At 35.1% G+C, this 20,088-nt stretch overlaps 1 protein-coding gene across 1 annotated transcript in view; it reads left to right on the top strand.

The window, feature by feature from the left end:
* NCAM2 (neural cell adhesion molecule 2) overlaps positions 1-19,827 on the top strand; it is a 272,886-nt gene extending 253,059 nt beyond the window's left edge. Inside the window, exons 16-18 of the mRNA XM_064410866.1 lie at positions 4,110-4,314; positions 8,652-8,771; positions 13,545-19,827. Coding sequence (XP_064266936.1) covers positions 4,110-4,314; positions 8,652-8,771; positions 13,545-13,656 — 437 coding nt within the window. The 3' untranslated portion in view covers positions 13,657-19,827. The remainder of the gene's footprint in view (positions 1-4,109; positions 4,315-8,651; positions 8,772-13,544) is intronic.
* Positions 19,828-20,088: the final 261 nt, after the last annotated feature.

The raw sequence follows: 20,088 nt of genomic DNA, 5'->3' as shown, positions 1-20,088 counted from the left end.
CCCAGCCCTGGAAGTGTTCAAGGCCAGGTTGGATGGGGCTCTGAGTAAACTGGTCTAGAGGGAGGTGTCCAATGCAGGGGAGTTGTAACGCGATGAGCTTTACCGTCCCTTCCACCCTAAACCATTCTCTGATTCTGTAAACACATACAGATCGAGATTCTTGCTTTTGACCTGCTTCCCTTAGAATATCTGGTGTGGAACCCTTACAGGAATTCAGTCCAAACTTATGTTTGAGACTCTAGAAAATGTAACTTTTCTCTTAATTCTTTTCACTGGAAAATTGCATTTTACTTGCTGCCAAAGCTCTTCATTCCTCTTTCTCATCAAATAATGATTCCTGAAAAAAATGTACAATTATCTGATTAGAAATCATTAAAAACATAACTTATTCAATAAGAAGAACTTGAATACTGCCAGAACTTTCAATTTCATTTGTAGAAACTTGCTTTTGGCTTTTTTTTTTTTTAGTTTATATTTTACATTTATGGAAGTTTTTGAATATTATTTCTGTAAGTATTCATTGATGATCATTTTTTTGAAGAAGTGGGTGAAAAAAGTGTCTTAAAAGTTGTCAGTTTCCTTCATCATCATGTGAAGGTAATATATTACTTGTGCCCCATTCTGTATTAAAAAAATATCCTTTTCAATTTAGCATATTTTTAACAAATTACAATTCAAACTCATTTAAACTATGGAACTTATACTTCCCTGTTCTTTTCTTTTTAACAAGAAGCGTTTTAAAAGGCCTTCTTAGATGACTAAGTCAGGTATAAAATAAACATTTTCAAAAAGTTTCTAAGAACTGATTCTTTCACATTGACATTGAATTTTTATGCTTCAAATTGTTTTTGTTCAACTAGGAAAATGAAAAGGTATATAATGCATAAATACTTTGTTATTTTAGAGTACAAAGTAGAACTACTATTTGAGTTTGTTTGGTACTTACTGGGCAGCTGCAAAAACCCCAAATATTTAAAATAGCTTCTGTAATATAACTATATTATAACTATAACTATAATATAGTAATAATAACAATATAATAATTTAATTTAAGGAAACACTTTTTGATAACAATGTTGCTTGTCAAAGTTGGTGGGAACACTGTTTGTAGTATGACATTAATATTTCATCCTGTCACAGAATTAAAACTTCTGTTGATGCATGACATATATAGAAAAAAATTCACATTGGTTTGAAATTACATGTATATTAGGATATGATTTTTGAAACCAGTGAGGAGAAACCTTAATCTGCTTTAATAGTTATTTGGATTAGGTTTTCAGCTGACTTTGGTGGGAGTAGATAGGCAAGTACAAAGTCAAAGCAATTCAAGAAACAAAATGAAGCCACAGATAAACTTCTAAAAAAATAGTTTTGTATGTTTTCATTAAGATTAAAGATAAACCATAACACAGATAGACTTAAAGAACAAGGCTGCCCAGTTTCTATCTGTTTTCAGAAGTAAATAAGATGCTCAGACAGGTTGATCACAGCCATGCCCCTCACCTCACCTCTAGATTTGGCCACATTATTCTCACCCTTTGGGGTGCAGTAGGTAAAGGAGAAAAATGTTGGAAAACTGTTGACAATTTTAAGAAATCAGACTTATGAAACAGAAACCTGCAGGAACAAAAGGGTTTCAGGCAGGAAAAAAATTACTTAGGACTGGTAGAGGAGAGCAAGGAAGGGGAATGCTGAATGTAAAGGCAGCCATGAAAGGATGGAAAATATGCAGCAGTCAAATACTTGTGTCTCAGATGTCTCACCCATATGAGGAAAACGGAAAATTTAAAAACAGAGCATCCCATGCAAGGATGACAAAACAAAGGAGCAATATTGCAACTGTAAACATTTCCTTCGCTCACCAGTGAAGATACTGTGTAGTTATTTCTGCCACTGGATCACCTAGAATGAGAACTTTGCCATTTCACATTGTCCCAGGACACTGAAAGTGCTGTTCACGGCAGTGGAAAATTTATCTCTTCATAGTAAAAACTTTTTAACACTTTATCAAGAAAAAACTCCTAAAACTAAACCAGTACAAAAAACCCTGAATTTCTTTCAAAATTCAAATTAAATCACCCAAATTTTTCTCCTTCACATTCTAGTTGATGGTTGAGAAGGTACAGAGATTCACTGTATGAGGTCTTTAAAGCTGATTATAGAATTTACTGCTATTATAACAATTGAGATATATGAGCTTTTTAATAAACTGGATTCAAATATCTACCTGTATATTTCTGACAATTCATACTGGCAAAAAATAATTACTGAAGGTTTACAAAGGAATTCACCAAATATGTGGGTGGATATAGGAATAAAATAAGTTTTGGAAGACGTATCAGAAAGTATAATATTTAAACAGGAATGCTGTTGTTTAAAAAAGAAAAAAAATATTTTAAAACATCAACTTCTGACATTGCTGATGGAGCAATGCATAAGTGATAAATCATTTCATAGATGCACCATTATTTTTATAATTTATGTAGTGGTTTTTAAGTCCTTCTGAACAAAGGAAATAATAAGTCTGTTTTTCTGCTTATCCATCCTTGGAAATATATACATTGAATTCTAGCTTGTTGTATAATAACATTGTGAAGATCATTTCTATAATAAAACAACCTCTACAATAGACAATGAAGTCAATTTCTCAAGACGTAAAATGCTTCCCTTCTTTTGAAAAAAGTTTTTACTTTTCCATTTTAGAGTTCTAAACAAAGACTAGACAAAGAATATATATTTATTGATTTAGGATAACTTTCAAATTACATTTGAAATGGTAAAGACATTATCATTAAAATTATTTAAGCAGAAATATAAAAATCTGTGCTTAATCTGAAAACAATCTATAGTGTATAGGAGAGTTGGAAGAGAAAGAAGAGGATGATATTAGTGACCCAATTAAAATATTTATATTATATTCCATTATGCAATTGCTTAGTGTCTGTTACAACAGCAGTCAAGTAATCTCTGGCCAGAATAATCTTGGTCTTATTTTGGCAACAGGCAGAGCAGCAGATGGAAATGTCCCAGTGAGTGGTGCTGGCTCAGGCATCACTCCAGGACATGGGAGTGCCAGGAAGCAATGCTGCCGTGCAGCCCCCATGGGCAAACTCACCCAGCTCCACTCCCCTGGGGTTTACTCAGCACAGTCTCACACCAGGAAATTGCCACTGGCCAATAGCTGAGCTAGTTTGGCAGCTTCTTGAATTAGCTGAGTGCATGAGCCCTTTTTCCCCGTAGACAATGATCAGATAAAAATCCTCTCCTCTATAAGCATCATCTGAATTCACAGACTCCTGAGAATCACACTGTCCAAAAGTGTTTGCAGCACTGCTGTCATGGGAATATCAGCTGAGGCAAAACATTGAAATATTTTTCCTGAGATTTGTAATGAAGTAAAATTAGCTAAATATCAGCGCTCAAAATTCAAACACAGAAAGCAAGATCAGGTGTGGACTGTGTTTATTTTGAAGTGTTGAAATGATTGCATTTTCAAGGTACAAGACTAAACAAGATGAGGTCCTAACCCTATAATCATTTGATGATACGCATATTTTATCCCATATTAAATTATTTAAGACTAAGTGCATGCAACTGTTTGCAGATTAAATAACTTGAATTAAGTTATTTTTCATTCTAATCCAGAAAATTACACTAATAAATACTGGTTTGTAAAAAATAAACTAAAAAAAGTCTCTTCAACCTTTCAGTAATTCTGCTTAGCACCACTGCTAATTAGTTGTATTTGTAATGCAGAAAAGATAACTTATATCAATGTCAATATTGAACATTGAAAATATTTTCCTTAGGCTGCTTATTGATACTCTTAGTCATGAAATGTTAAGATGTGATATTATTTGCTATTAATTAATGCCATTTATGTTTTTTGAGCTTATTGGAATTTTGTCAATTGGAAAATATTATGCAGAAGAAATGATTTGTGATTTCAGTCAGGTACTGTATATGCGTAATCATCAGGACTGTTTATTTCCAATAATTTCTGAATGGTTCGTTCCTAAACATTCTTTGTTCTCCTGACAAACCACTTAGAAAATTATAGTTTAGTATTAGTGTTATTAATACATCTCAATTTTCTTTCCTTGAAGACACTCTTTTTAATGGTCTTGGACTTGGTGCTGTCATTGGCCTGGGAGTGGCAGCCCTTTTGTTAATCCTGGTTGTGACTGATGTTAGCTGCTTCTTTGTACGGCAATGTGGATTGCTCATGTGCATCACCAGGAGAATCTGTGGGAAGAAGAGTGGTTCAAGTGGAAAAAGTAAAGAACTGGAAGAAGGAAAAGCTGCTTACTTGTGAGTATTAATCACATGGGTTGGAAACATCCTTAAAAAAAAAGTTGGCTGTCCAACTTACATTAACTTTATGGCCGTTCTGTGGTGTCACAAAGGGAATTAATAAAATGCTTCTACTACTTGGAAAAGTGTTTCTCTGAAGTGTGTAGAGTTTTTTATTGCCTTTAAAAGAAAAGTTGAGACATGAAAAAGAAATTTACTGTAGCTCAGTTTAGGATGACCTCTTTGTCCAGCTTGACACAAAGGAAATCAATTGTAATTCAGTACTAGTTGGAGACACAGATTTGGTTCGTGAGAAGCAGGTAATGGATCATTGTAACTCCATTTCTGCAAATCCCCCTTTGAGCTGCTAACACCCAGAAATTCAGCCTATGGCTATGACAGTGCCAGTAAATCCATGAATGAAGGACATGGTATTACAGAAAATCCCTGAGAGAGTTTTTCTTCTTAGATATAGCACTTGATGGAAAACCTTGATTCGTGCCTGTGGATTTTAGGAATGAAAGATCTTGTAGATTTTTTTTTTAATAGGAGTTCTGAGTTGGATGTTGGTGAAATGGTGGTGAGTGATTGTTCTTTATAGCAACAGTCAATGAGTGTTAAACATGAGTGGGAAATAATCAATACTGATTCTCACAAATACTCTTTTGTAGTGGCTACTCCATCACACAAATGTGAATGAACTGATCATTGGTGAAAATATGGTGAAAATATGGTTTCTTAAATTATTATAGTGGATAGTGAGATCTCTGGCAAAACAGTTGAAGTTCACTGATTACATAAAAAAATCATGCTTTAGATACATGACATTTACTGAGTTTTCAGTAGAAAGAAGATTACATATGGTCCTTCACTTTCAACGCTTCCCTGTTTACTAGAAAAAAACCATAATTTTCTCATCCTGCTCATCTGGTAGGCAACTTACACATGCACTGTAATATTTGTGAGAGTGCTGTCTGTGTGTGGTTTATATAACATTTGCTGGTCCAACTGCTATATGCCTCTTGCAATTGTCAGGCTTTATAGTTCATTATCCTTCAGCTTCCTAGGCACCATCCATTTTCAGATGGATGTAGAGCACACTAGATCTTGCAGCCCTCATTATTCATAGCTGAGCAGGGGTCTCCATGACACTTGTGAAGGTGTAAGTGTCTTTTTGGGATTTAATTCTGTCCATTTGGTTTCAGGCTGTGTCTTTCTTATGTAACTTGGCTACATATCTTGGTTGGGTTCTTCTTAAATAAGGTTCCATTTCAGAAACAGCTCCACAGAACAAATCCAGTTGTGAGAGGATACAAAAGCATTTATAATACTTCTAAGTAGAAGTAATAACACAAACTGGCTATTTCCTCATTCTCCACATCTGACAGTGAGAGAAAGACTAGCAGGGTTTTTTCCATCCTGTGAAGCCAGTCTGTCCAGATCAATAGAATCAAGATGTGAAGCTTCTGGCACTGAAACAACTGTCCTTTCCTATTGAGCACAGCACTTCCGTTTATGCTTAAGTTTCCCATTCAGGGAGTGGCCAACTATAAACTGGCGTACAGACACTCCTAAATGAGAGGACCTTAGGGAGATAAAGTTGGAAATGTCACTTGACAGCAGTTTATACCTTGTTATCAACATCTTATTACCAAATGCCATTCCATGCTGTCCCAAAAAAAGCACTGAGCTCGTCTCTTGATATTAATTCTTGTGTTGCACTTCTTTTGCAAAAACAACTATGTTATTTAATCATATTTCTTTCCTTGTCAGAATGGTCTTCAGTCAGTCAGACCTTAAAATATTTGGGACAGTTCTTATTTTAGCCTATTCTCTGCATTAATAAACTGTCAGACTAAACTCCCGGGACAGACTTGAAGAGTCAACATTTAAATTTATATAAGAGTAACTGATATTGCCTAAAATTCACTGACATTTCTCTGTTTTAAAATGCTAGTTTGCATTCTGGATTTTTCGGTAGTTTATGATATGGTTCTTGGTTACATTTTGATTGTAGGAGACATATATATGTATATATACGTTAGATATGTTCTGTATGTAATGGATGATGATGATATAATCCATGTAACACACACAGACATCCATGACATAATGGATTTCCTACAAATCATTTTCCCTTCTTTAAAATTTGAAATGCTACAGTTTCTACCTTCTGTAAATATACATGACTGCGGGTCACAAGGAATATCTTTTTTAGTCCTTTTGTCATGCAATACTGTTTGTAAGACTGTAGATGTATCAACAAAGCAAGAAGAACTCACCAATCCACCACCGGTCCAACTTAGATCCCTAATCTTTTATGGTATGAAGTCGCCAGGAAAGTTAAGTGCATTATCTACCAAAATGAACTTTGTATCCATTTGTGTATCTTAAGTGCCACTTGCAGAGATAAAAAAGCACATGCAATTTTGGGGTTTTTAAAAAGACAAAAATCTTTTAGATTTCTACCTCTTAATTCTTCTTCACACTATTTCTCTATCTGGGCTACATTCTTATTAACCTACAAAGATTTTCCTTAAGGATACCTGTCAGAGTACAGTAGAGTTTTCCTGATACTTCCTGTTGCAAAAGCCTGTTTTATACGTTATCTTGAAGAAACAATATGAAAATGTGAGACATGAATTAGAGAAGAATTTAGCCAGGTCTTTGGTGTGGCCTGTAGCAAAATAACAGCTCCCTACAACATCCCAGTCTGGAAAAAGTCTAAATAAAAAAAATCTAAAGAATAAATAAATCTAATTAAAGTAATAAAAGTAATTGTAACTCAGTTACCCTCTGTTTGTAGACTGCAGCTGATGCTGTTCCAGGATATAGGAAGAAAATATTTTCATCAAAATAGGGTTTTTTGGTAAATACACACACACACACACATACACACACTTATATATGTATATGTATATATCTATATATATATATATATGTATATACAGGGTGTCATCTGATCTGCCTTTTGAGAGCAAAATTGCATTAAAGTTTATTATTATTTTAAATAAGTATTGTTAATTATTATGTATTGTTAATACTTTGTGGCAGTAAACAGATATTTCCAGATCACATCCATATTTCTGAGAGCAGTCCTGAAGGGAAGGACTTGGGGAGTCTAGTTCATGAAAAGATGGACATGAGCCAACAATGTGTGCTCACATGCCAGAAAGCCAAAGGTGTCCCAGGCTGCATCAAAAGCAGCATGACCAGAAATTCAGGAGAGGTGATTCTGCCCCTCTGCTCTGGTGAGACCTCACCTGGAGTGCAGCTCAGTAGTTCTTGGTAAAGGAAAGACATGGATTTGTTGGATCAAGTCCAGAGGATGACACAAAGATGATCAGAGGGATGGAGCACTCTCTGTGAGGTCAGGCTGAGATAAAGACTTTTCTGCATCCTTTTGAAAGGGAATTTATGAAAAAAGATGGGGACAGACAAGACAAGGGATGATGGTTTTGAAGTGAAAGCGGGTAGATTTAGATTGGACATGAGGAAAATCTGTTTTACAGTGAGGATGGTGAAACATTTGAACAGGTTGCCCAGAGAGGTTGTGGACATTCCATTGCTGGAAACACTCAAAGTCAGACTGAATGAAGCTCTGAGGAACCTGATTTGGTTGAAGATGTCCCTGCTAGTTGTAGGGGCATTGGACTAGATGACTGATGAATGTCCCTTCCAACCCAAACTATTCTGTGACACTTTGGTTACCAACAAAATCATAATGACAGCACTCACTGCTCCATCTCCTTATAATTAATTGTTTAACTAGCACAATATTTGTACATTTGCTTACTTGTGAGAGGCTAGCAGTTGTTCCTCAAATGGGGGAAATATGATGTAGAAACAGTTTTTTCTACCAGCAAAAGCAGAAGGGCTTCGATTTTTAGCACACAAGGGCTCTTTGCATCGATGGCAGCTGGGGTTGTCACAATCCCAGGAGATTAAAGCACACTTTTGTGGTGTATGCACTCACATAATGGCTCTTTAACGCTGCCAGAAAAGTTCGAGTATAACTAGGCATCAAGTCCAATCGTTATTATACTAGGTTAGGGAAGTTTACATCTATTCCCATGAAGAAGCTGTCACCTTATTATTAGTCATAAACAAAATGCTCTTTTGAGATGCTAATTTATCATGTTTACAAAGTTAGGGAAGTAACCATGGATACAGGATGCTTTGAAGACTTCAAGGAATTGGGAACACACTGTTAAATGTGTCTTGGTGGTGTTAGTCACTGATAATTAGTTCTGCCTTTGCCAAATTTTGAGAGAAGGGATCTTAGTAATTCTTTATGTGCAATGTACATAGTTAATGTGATGATAAGAGACTAAAACTCTTTTAATAATTTTTAGGAAAGATGGATCAAAAGAGCCAATAGTGGAAATGAGAACAGAGGATGAAAGAATTACCAGCCATGAAGATGGGAGTCCAGTAAATGAGCCAAATGAGACAACTCCTCTCACAGAACCAGAGTAAGTATCCTGATATTCCCTGGAGTTTCACACAAGCTGATTTTGGCTGTGTGGACAGACCAGACTTCCCACACTCTGAGGGGAGGTACACAGCATCACCAGAGTGGTCTGCTGTGCCAAGGCAGTTGTGAGCGTAGGGTTTGTTTGATTGGTTTGGTTTTTACAGTAATCAATCTAAATCATGATACTTCACTGACACTGGCTAAGCACAGCAGTACAAAGACTTTTTAGTTTGTTTGCACCTTGTCTTTACCACCTAGCCAGAAATTATTAATTATCCTGTGGGAACAATTCCCTACCTCTCACAAATGACTTTAAATTAAATCTCACATGCATCTTCACACACATCCTGAAGATGGGGCACAAGGATACTGTGCTCCAGAAACCCAGCTCCTCACTGGAGTGGCCCCCTCCTGCTTTGATACATGTAAATGAGAATTTAATTGGGTATTTAAGTCCACACAGTATAATTGGATTACTCATGCTGAAGGGCAACCTCTGCTCCGTTTCCTCATCCCCCCTTCCTGTCCCTGCAACCCTGAAACCACAGAAGTTTGCAGTCATGCTCACAGGCTCTGGCTGCCTTCTGAATAATGGCACCATCCTTGTGCCCAGGGATGAAATTACTGAAGAAACGTCTTAGTTTTCTTTGCTTTGAGCCCAACAATTTCCATGTGTTGGGAAAATCTCCTATCTCATGACATCTTCAAGGCAACAAATTTATGAAGATGATTATGTAGTAAATACAGAAATTCACCTGTTGATAATTTGATGAAATCATCATTTCTTAAAAGGAGAGGGTGTTCTTACAAAACAGCCTTTTTCTTTTCTGCAAATATGAAGAAATTTCATTTTTTGTCATTATGTAAAACTGTAAGAGCCAGGACCTTTAATTATAAAAATAAAGGTTTGCTACCAGCTGTCATTGATATTTTAAGTAAATAGGGAGTTAAGTAGCTGCACGTTAAGCTGTGTAGTTCTTTGAAAAAGCTGTGCACAAAGAGTTTGAATTTGTTAATTAAATAATTGTGCAATATGTTGAATGACTACTGATATGTTTGCTTTTCATATTAGAATTTATAATCAGGGGCACAGTGGAAAGCCCACAGTTATCTAAAGAGTCAGGGGAATGTAGTTGTAAACATTGTACAAGTCCAGCAAGCCTTGGATATGTTAGTGGGTAAAGCACCAGGCCCATGCTTGTTCATGATTCAAGACTATTTTTAGCACTAGAGCTTGAAAATTAGAAGCATCTTGCAGGAAACATGATACCATGAAAGATCTAGTACACTTCTTTCTACTCGTCACAATCATTAGATCAGCTGACAGTAGTGAAATATGAGAAAGTTAAAATCAAAAATATTTTGTTATCTTAGGGGAAGGGGAAAGAATCAGTCCCCACTCTCATGACAGGAAACAAAGCAAAAAAATAACCAACAAAACCCCCTGAAAAAATAACTCCCAGGAACTGGTAAGTATTTGATGGGCATTGTGTTCTTGGAGAAACAGGACGGCTAAGAGATATTAATAATGATGACAGCTTCCTTCTTGGTAATTTCTTCCCTCATAACCAATGGCAAAAGGTGTCAGCAGTCCAAAGCATAGCTGTACAGATGTCAGCTAAAGATTTGGGACAGTGTTACTTGGGAAACTAAAGGTGAAAAGAGATGGTGCAATGGGGACACCTGAAGGACCATTGATACCAGGGGAATATGGAAAGAACTTTGACTCAGCCACAGGTCACACCCAATGAAACAGAGAAGCAATATAAAGTAGGAGGGAGATGCACAAAGGGAAGATGCAGTAGAGGAGGAGTCAGTCTCTCAGTGTGAATAACACAAAAATACATTGTCAACAACAGTCAGACACATGCTGGGCAGGGTGAGGATGACCAGAAGGGATCTTGGAGGGCAGAGCTTAGCTTGCAGGAAAGAAAATTTCAAGGACATTTCTGGGAGGCAGTGAAACAAAGTGGGGCTCATTATAACTAATTCTGGCTGTCTTAAAGGTATAGAACATAAGCCTTGAGGTTAAATTGGATAAAATATTTTTAACAATTATTGAATTATGTTGTATAATAGAAAATTACACTCAGAACTTCAAATGCAATTTAAGAAGTTGAGTTGTGGGAACTAGTTAGTAAAGAGATTACTTCTTCTTACAACAATATTCTTTATTATATTGCTTGGTATATTATATGGCAAACTATTTTGAACCTTATCTCAGATGATCCTTGTCAAAACCATACTTGGAATCCATGTATGACGGATTAGCTCAAAGCACTTTACAAGTTTTAATCATGCTGGCAGGAAATCAGTTTAAGCTGTGCATTGGATATCGCACTTTTGTAATATTAATAAAATACCACATACAATGTGGTACAATAATTATATTCCTAGACTGAAATTAATATGTTTCTAATATTGGTTGATTTTTTTTCTTAGTATTAATGAAGTTGGTTGAATTCCAGTATCAAAATTGAGTCATTTTTCTATAAAGTAAGAAAGGAAATATTTAAGCTAAAGTTTTGTATGGGTATCAGCAGATTGTTGATGTTAGGCCACATGCAGTGCTAGAGAAGTCAATATTATTAATAATTGATAGCAGCCAACATCTGATTAAAGTAAGAGAACTTTTTGTAGCATTTTTTGTTGGATTTTTTTTTAATCTTTTTATTAAAATGAATAAACATTTGAAAGGATTAGTCTGCTCAGCTGAAAAATATAAAATTCTTTCTAATAGATATATGTAAAGAAAAATTTGATGTAGAAGAATTGGTATAATTAGAACACTTACACTTGAATTAGTTAATTGAAAGAGGAAAATTATTTAATATATTAATAGAGATTGAATATGTATTTAAATCAAATGGAAACAAAAATTCCAAAATAGCAAAAATGTTGTCATAAGGAAAAAGAAAAATGTCTAATGCTAACTTGCATTCATCACTCACACCCTATTAAAACAACCTTCAAATCCACAAGTTTAAAATACAACAAGGTTTAAGAATGGTGCATGGACTTTGTGATGAGGAAGTTTTGATGCATAAACCTTTTTTACTTGTGTATAGTTTTTGTTGAGTTTTTGTTCTCTGCTTGCATGTAAAAGCAAGGCTAATTTTATCTCACTGTTTGCATGAGCATGGATTTCAATAATGTCCAATATCCTTCAACAGCATTTTAGCAAATCTTCCTATTTCAAGTATTTTGTAACATGGTCTTAATCCACTTAAACCAATTTCTTTAAATTTCCACACAATACATTTTGTCAATTCCCTAGTTTTGACTTTGACTAAGTATTTCCTTGTTTCTGGCATCATCATTTGAGAAATCACTTGGTTTTTTAAAAAACTACATTAAATTAAGTTCTGGGAGTTTTTTAGTACTTGTTTTAATGTTTTGCCTAATCAGATCTTTGACACACATGCCTGCCTACCAAAAATGCATCTCATGAGCTGCCCTTCCTCTACCCCAGTGTTTTACCTTCTGTTAAAAATAGATTTATGTTGATTCTGTTGTTTCCATTTTTTCAGGCATCTTGCTGTGGGCTGAAATCTGTTTCTTTTGGGTTTGCCATGAGAAACAGACAATTAGTAGATACCTCCCTCTGTGCTCAGAGCCAGACATCTGATGATATATCCCATGTATTTCACTGTAGTAGAGCAAGTTAATCTTTGATTTCTCTCAGATACATGTTGTGCTCATTGTTTAACTTCTGGAAAAACAGAATCTTTCTTAGTTCATTTCAGACAACTTAAAATTCATAAGACTGGGAATTCAGGTATTGTTTTGCTTTATTTTCTGTTATTAAACACTGCCTTGTAATAACACATTCCTGCAAGATTCCTCAGACAGGTTTTGAACAGTGTATTGCTCTTTGGGACATCAAATCAAGCAAAGCAGAAATTTACTGAAACATTTAACAACTATTATGAATAAAAAAGGCATATGCATACTATTCCCTAGTAAAAAAAAAACCAGAAAGCAAAGCCAAACTGGAATCATGATTAAGAGCTATTATGCCCAGGAGACATTATTACAGGAACATCTCAGTAAACCATACATCTTTTTGACATCTATATTTTTCGACAGCTAATTACTGGCAGAACGGAATCAATGATTTTCAAGACCTTTTTCAATGAGATCACATTCAAGAGGGTGGGGACTCTTTTGCCAAATCCTCAGAGTTTTCACTAAGTCTTAAAAGAGCTGTGGGTAATTAATGATGCTACATTGTGTGATCCATGAAAATTAAACTGTAGAATTTTCTAATGATACCTTCTATTACCTCCTGCACCATAAGAAATTCTTTACCTATGTCTTGGCATAATCTCCAATAATAGCTGTGTTCTTTGGTATACAGTTGAATTTACATTTAGGAAAAGCATTAAAAAGAATTTAATCGAGATTTAAAAGTCAGGCAAAAAAGCTTGACTGTAAGTGTTTCACAGTATCCTAGGCAACACATACCTCTTTACTGTCTTGGGTCAAGTAATTTGGCTTTTCTCTCTTATTGAAGAACTGCATTTTGAGCAGCACTGATGTTCTTATCATGTGTTTTTTGTGGCTTTATAGAAAAGGATAGAGTTAATATGAATTGCTTTAAAAACAGAAAACCTCAGTGCTCATAATAAAACAACAATTTATTACTTAAAAAAAACAACTATTGTTCCACATTGTGACCTATATGAACCATATATATGTTATAGACTTAAATTACAGATTGTTTTATTTTTGTGTTACCATGATTCCTCTTTTTTTTTTTTTCTGATAGGAAGCTGCCACTAAAGGAGGAAAATGGCAAAGAAGCTTTAAATCCAGAAACCATAGAAATCAAAGTTGCTAATGACATCATCCAGTCAAAAGAAGATGATAGCAAAGCATAATAAGATAAACTACAGGTGTCTGGATAATGCATTTGGATTGAAGTAATCCTGTGACCAAAACTTTACAGCTGACCTTAATTTCTTGGGAAACTTAAGTTTGGAATAGTTAGTACATGTGTACATACGATGAAACAGTTCCTGTCTACAGTTCTTTTCTATATTTTTTTTGTTGTTGTTAATGGTTTTAGTATGTATTTTTGCTGACACCAAGTCCCATGCTATAAATTTGAAAAATCTGCAGAATAAGAACTATAATTTATTATACAAAAAAGTGTGTCTACTTAGAAGAAAAAGTCTAAAGCACCCCTAACCACAAACAACATATCAGGCCTCTCCAGATCTTACAGTGCAAGCTACATACATAAAGTGCCATATGATAATGTATTTATTTCCATTATAATAAAATTAAATTTTAGGTTGTCTTTAAAAAAAACAAAAATACAACTAAACCAGTCTCAGTATAATGTTTAAGACCTTAGCTCTGCCTGACATTCAATAGTCATTCCAGCTGCCATTATCACTTGAGGCAATCAAAAAAACCCAAAACTCTTCACCACAGAGCCAGGTCCCACTGCCGTTTCCCCTGTTCTTCAATATTTATTTATTTTTTAAACTAGTACTCACAATATACAAACTCAAATAAAATTGGCTAAATATTTCACAACAGTCTATTGGCCTCATCCTAACTACAAGAGTGTGACTCTGAAAGGCTCCAGGATTTTCAATGCTTCAGGTTTTCTGTATGAAAGTATTGAAAGTTACATGTAAACTAAAATGCAGCCAAGGTGTAAAAAGCAAACTGGTTTTTAATCATAATCATCACTTTGGTATTTGTCCCAACATATTTATACATACAGGGTATTCATTTTTGTCTTAGTTCAAACCATTCAGCTGAGGGACAAAACTGTAGTTTAGTGAAGTAAATACATTTTCTCCCCAAATCAGTATAAAAAATATGAAACTTGGCCTTTTTGAATCAGGACTTTTCCCTTTATGATTTCATACCCTTTGTCTTAAGTACAATGTGAGAACAGATGGAAAGGCGACTTTGTCTAAGCAGTTTGGAACAATTTTAAATTATTAACTAATGCAATCTTATATTCATCCAAATACATTTTTTTTCATGTTAAGCTTTCTTTAAGATATTCCTTTTGATTATTCTGATCAACGTTCCCAACCAGAAAATTTGACTGATTTATTTGATCTGAAATTCATTCATATGAATTAATCATTGATTTAGTGGTGTCACTAACTGGAGCAATATAGTTTGTTTCCATTCCAGCATAGTGTATCCACACTTATAAAACTCTTCAAAGCCTTGCTTTGAAAGAAGTAGATAAACTATATGGAAAACTAGTCTGGAAAATTCTACTTGTCAGGAGTAACCAGTAGAGTCAGTTGTGAATTTTCCCCATCTAAGTCATGCATGAGGTTTAAAGTATTACTCATCAAATTGTGTTTTCTCCATGTTATATCTGAATTTTCATCATATTTGAAGTCTTTGTACTTTTTTACTTTTGTGTAGTAAAACTGAAAGTGAAATGTAAAAGGATCTCCTTAAATTTGAGGAAAATATCATAATATCCTTCTTGTTAACCCAAGTTTAAGTGCATTTGAAGGAGCTGAGGAGAATATATTTGTATTTAATTCTTAGATCTTTCTTATTTTTCAAAACTGAGTTATTTAATGAGTTTTTTGTAACTTTTACTCACTTTGAGAAATACCTAAAATGAACCAAGGAGTTGAGGACAGAGGCATACTGCTGGTGTGGCTAGGATAGGAGGCCAAGTTCCCACAAAATCAGTACCAAAGTGAAAAAAAATGGGTAAGAGGGGATAACAATATGGGATGAAAGTCATGGAAGATAACAACTGAAAACTGCTGAAAAGAAGTATCTCTAAATGCTGAGGCACTAATTCTGGGTGAAGGAACAACAGACTTTATGAACTCTCAATATTGCTCCCACATACTGGGCAGGCAGTACTACCAAATAGCTGCTTGAAATTATCAGATTTCTGATAATTTCTAACCAGATTAGAAATTATTAGAAATTATATCTAAACTGATAATTAGGAGAACAGTTGTCTCATTTATCTGTATGGATTTATAGTCTTTCCAGAAGGTATGTATTTGCAGCTGGGCTTTCTTCTTCTATCAAAATGCAATGAAGGAACCTGGACAACTCCAGCAGCTGAGAATTATGTGGTTGGTGTGGCTTGAAAAATCCTCTCACACAATATTTTTACAAGATGAGGATGAAGATGGTAGACATAGTTTCCTCTTCCACCTGCTGTGACAAATTTGGATGGTTCCATTCAATCTTCTCTACACAAATGGTGTTTTTTCTGAAGCTAACCTGATCATTTCCACAAGAAGGTGCCTATACAATGTAGCAGAACTAACAGTGTCTAGGCTGCAGATGCATTTCAAATTTTAGTACTTCTTAGTTGAATTTGCACAAAGAAAATCCGAAAAAAACGTGGCCTAACAGTTCTATTTTACTGGTTTATTTCGGGGGTTTTTTTAGTTTTTGTTGTTTTTTTTTCTTTTTCCTGGTATGGCCCCTAATTACAGTGAGAAGGGATTAGAAGATTTAAGAGGTCTTGTCAGCACATTTATTACTAATTCACCTGTGCTACTCTTTACAAGCAAAATATATTGCAGTATTATTTCAATATTGGAAGCAAAAGCATTTCCCACTATACGGCATTACAAATCAAAAGCTGTTTCCAGGAGTATTTAATTTCTTCTTGCTGTTATGCCTCTTGGCAGTTGATCTGTGTGAGGGCTGAGAATAAAACAGCTCAAATTTCTGATGGACTGTCCAAGCACACCTTTTTGGTGTGTGGATTAATAGGTTATCTCTTGTGCTTTAACTCTGTGCTGTGCAGGAGAAAACCAAACTCTCACTATGAAAGAATGCTGAAAACACTGATATTTCAAAATAGTTCCAAATATTTCCAAATGAGGAAATAATTTGCGAATAGTAATTTGTAAGATATATGTAGAACTGGAATAACAACATTTGTTTATTTTCTTTTCCTATTCTAGATTAAAAAAAAAAACAAAAACAAAACAAACAAAAACAGGTATCTGTATAAATGTCACTTTTACTGTCTAAAAGTAATTTTAAGTGTTAGTATGAAATGTCAGAAGAGTTGACAAAATATAACTATTTGTAAAAGTAATCTGAATTGTTACACTAACATACTCCAGGGACCAAGGTGGGAGGGAGCCATTGAAATTAGTACTGAACAAAATGTGGCAGTGACAATCTCTTTAAAAAAATGGAGTACAATTAAGTAAAACTACTTAAAGCTCCTTGTTATTTTTTTTTGGTTTTTAGTGGACTTGAGTTCTGATTTACCACAATAATAACAAATTTTATAATTAATATTTTACAATTTAGTAATCAAACGTACCCTGGAGAGGTTTTTCCTGGTTTTGTTTGTTTATTTGCCTTTTTTGACTTATAAGGTTTTTTTGTGGTTGCAGAAATATTTGCTATTCTGGTGATGCTAATGCCTAATGTGACAAAGATTAATTTATTCAGGCCTCAGTCTTGCAAGAAATTTTGTGTAGTTGAACCCACCCCTTGTATGGCACCACCCTGACATTAGTGGGGTGGATGAGAGTGGGAAGATGGATATACTTTCATGAGAGACCTTGCAGGACTGGGCCTACTTTCTATCTCTTCATAGATATCTACAACGTAGTTACACCGTGGCCATCATCTACAAAGGCTGTTTGACATCAGTCCCTGGTGCAGTGAATCCCAGCTGCTGTCTTCAGCCTCTGCATCAATGTTCATCCAAAAAAAAGTGGCTTTCTTTTCATGATGGTAATTAGTTTGATTATTTATTTAAGTGCCAATCATCAAACTGTAGTATAATCATCATGCCATTTTTTCTGTTTCCTAGACCAGATAATGGAAATGTATTTGTGCCTTTTGATAGCATGCCACTCTGCTTTATTAAAGAGAAATCTTCAATAATTTGTCTACAAAGCCTGTTTAAAAATAATTGAAAGCTTTACTGTCACATAATTTTCTGCTCAAATATTCTCAAATATTCATCTAAATCAAACTGAAGGTATTACTTTCAAGTAACATAAATATTTGAAACACAAAATTTGTAAAACTCTTTTGAGATCACGATTCCAATGAGGGTCATGGTGAGTGTCTTACTGCTGAAAAGTTTCAAATAGATGGAGAATGTAGTGGATGTGAAGGGGTGTTTTGACCAATTTCTCAAGTTCAAGAGTCAGATAGAAAGTCTCCTTAGTTCTATTTAACTGCTTAGACCTAAAACATTAAAATTTTTCCTCAAATCAGAAAGATGATATGGAGCATCTTCCCAGCATTTTACCTCTGGAGATAAACTGGAGAGAATGTTCATTTTGCACTCATTTGCTTCCTCATCATTGCTATGTAAGATGTTGTAGGAAGTAACATCTTTGTAGAATAATTGTGTCTGTTGGATATTCACTCCTGATTAAAGGACCTCCAAAAAGACCACATATTGAGAAAGCTCAAGACCTCTTTGATCTATGGAGGGGTGCTAAGACCGCTACACAAAGTCACAGTGGAATCCAGGTCTCAACCCAGGCCTCTGGGATTTAAGACACAAACTGATTCCAGCAGGAGCTGGATTTTATTCATCCATCTCAGCGAGGCTCTGCATGTCCTCCACTGATCGAGTTATTTTTGTGAATCAAATTAACAGGTGTAAATGGAACACAAATGTCCTGCCAGATTCCTACTGACATTTTGGATAGAAGAGGTTTCTCTATCAGGAGTTTTCACTGAATAGTGATAGAATATCCAATGACAGTTTAATCTCATACATTACTATATGTCCAGAAATGAAACATCTCTTTAAATAACTCACTATGGTTGCAATACTTTTTTAGGTGAAGATGAAAACATTCTAAGTAAATAATGATCTTTCTTTAATCTCCTTGTTTAGTTTCAGATAATCTTTCTGATAGATGAACAGCTACCATGGTTAAATAAGCCTTTTAAAAAAATCTTCAGCCCTTTTCCAGATTTATTCGAGTTTCTGAAGTACCCTGTCCACTTGACAGCAGTTTTGTATTTTTAAGTGATCTTCAGTATTTCCACTGCTCATATGTGTTCTTATATCAATTTACTTGGACCTGAGCCAAAATAAGCCTTACAAATTTGGCTTTGGATCAGGTTCTGAGAATTCTCAGTTTACCAGTCTATCTTTTCTCTTAAGAGGCATTGAGATCCTCGTAATGTTTGACTTTCAAACTTGAATATTGGCCATTTTTTAGCCCAGAGAAATGAAATAAATATTTATTGCCAAATTTGTATTGGCAGCTTTTAAGTCACAGGTGAGATCGGGAGCGGGCGAGGTGACCAGATGCAGCGCCGACAGAGCTCAGGAAAGCGACTGCCAGGGAGAACAGGTGCCAAAGGGTGAGCCAGGAGAGGGATGGGAGCATCTCTCCTCAGCATTGACAGGGGAAAAGGGGAGCAATTGAAGCAAAGGAGGCTGCTGAAGGGCACTGCCAAAAGGCAGGGTGGTGAGAGAGCTCAAAACCAGAGAAGAGGAGGAATTAACCCTGCCGCATCCTTTAACTCCCCCATGTAATTAGGCTAGGGTTTTTCAGATGTAAAATGCAGGGTTGGAGGAAGGCAAGACAAACCCTCAGAGTCTCTACAAATCAATGACAAATACATAGAGGAGTCAGATTCCCCCAGAAAATAATTTTAGTACTCATGGTGTAGAATTCTCACTAAGAGTTTTGAACTACTTAGACAAGGTTTTAAAAGGAGGAAAAAAAAGGCTTTCCTGCTACAATGAGCAGTCGGTACATATTTGTATGCTGTGTACAGTATGAGCATACCATATATTGTTTTTGTTATTCCACACGTTGTCAACGGCCCACTTGCGATATCTGCCACCTGAATTATATATTGATAAGTTAGCTACCACTGGAGCTAGTTTGTTTATTGTTTCAGAATCTTATGTCCCTATGAAATGCTGTGTGTATATATATATATCTCTATACTGTAAAAAGAAGTAATATCGCAGATGCTGGTTTTGTATTTATGAAAGACATTGAAAGTATGGCTTAAAGTATATCAATTATTTGTCACTCTTCACCATTTGTATATTAATAGTAAAGATACTTTTACTTTAATGAAGTGTTGCAGTTACATTTATTTTTGCTAAGTGTCTTTCTGTCAAGATGTCTGATTCATTACAAGTCTCATTTCCAAAAAGAAACATACCCCTTATTTTACCCCTGTTATAGAATTACTGAATAATGCTCACACAGACCTGCAATTTATTATTCTCTTTCCTGTCAAAATATATCTATTGTTAGCATACTGAGTCTCCAGCTGAGCTTGAGGCCCATTATGATCATCCCTAATAGATAATGTGCTGATGGATAATATTT

Source organism: Passer domesticus, chromosome 2 (genome assembly GCF_036417665.1).
Source record: "Passer domesticus isolate bPasDom1 chromosome 2, bPasDom1.hap1, whole genome shotgun sequence".
Classification (NCBI taxonomy): Eukaryota; Metazoa; Chordata; class Aves; order Passeriformes; family Passeridae; genus Passer; species Passer domesticus.
This window is presented reverse-complemented; position numbering and strand designations above follow the sequence as displayed.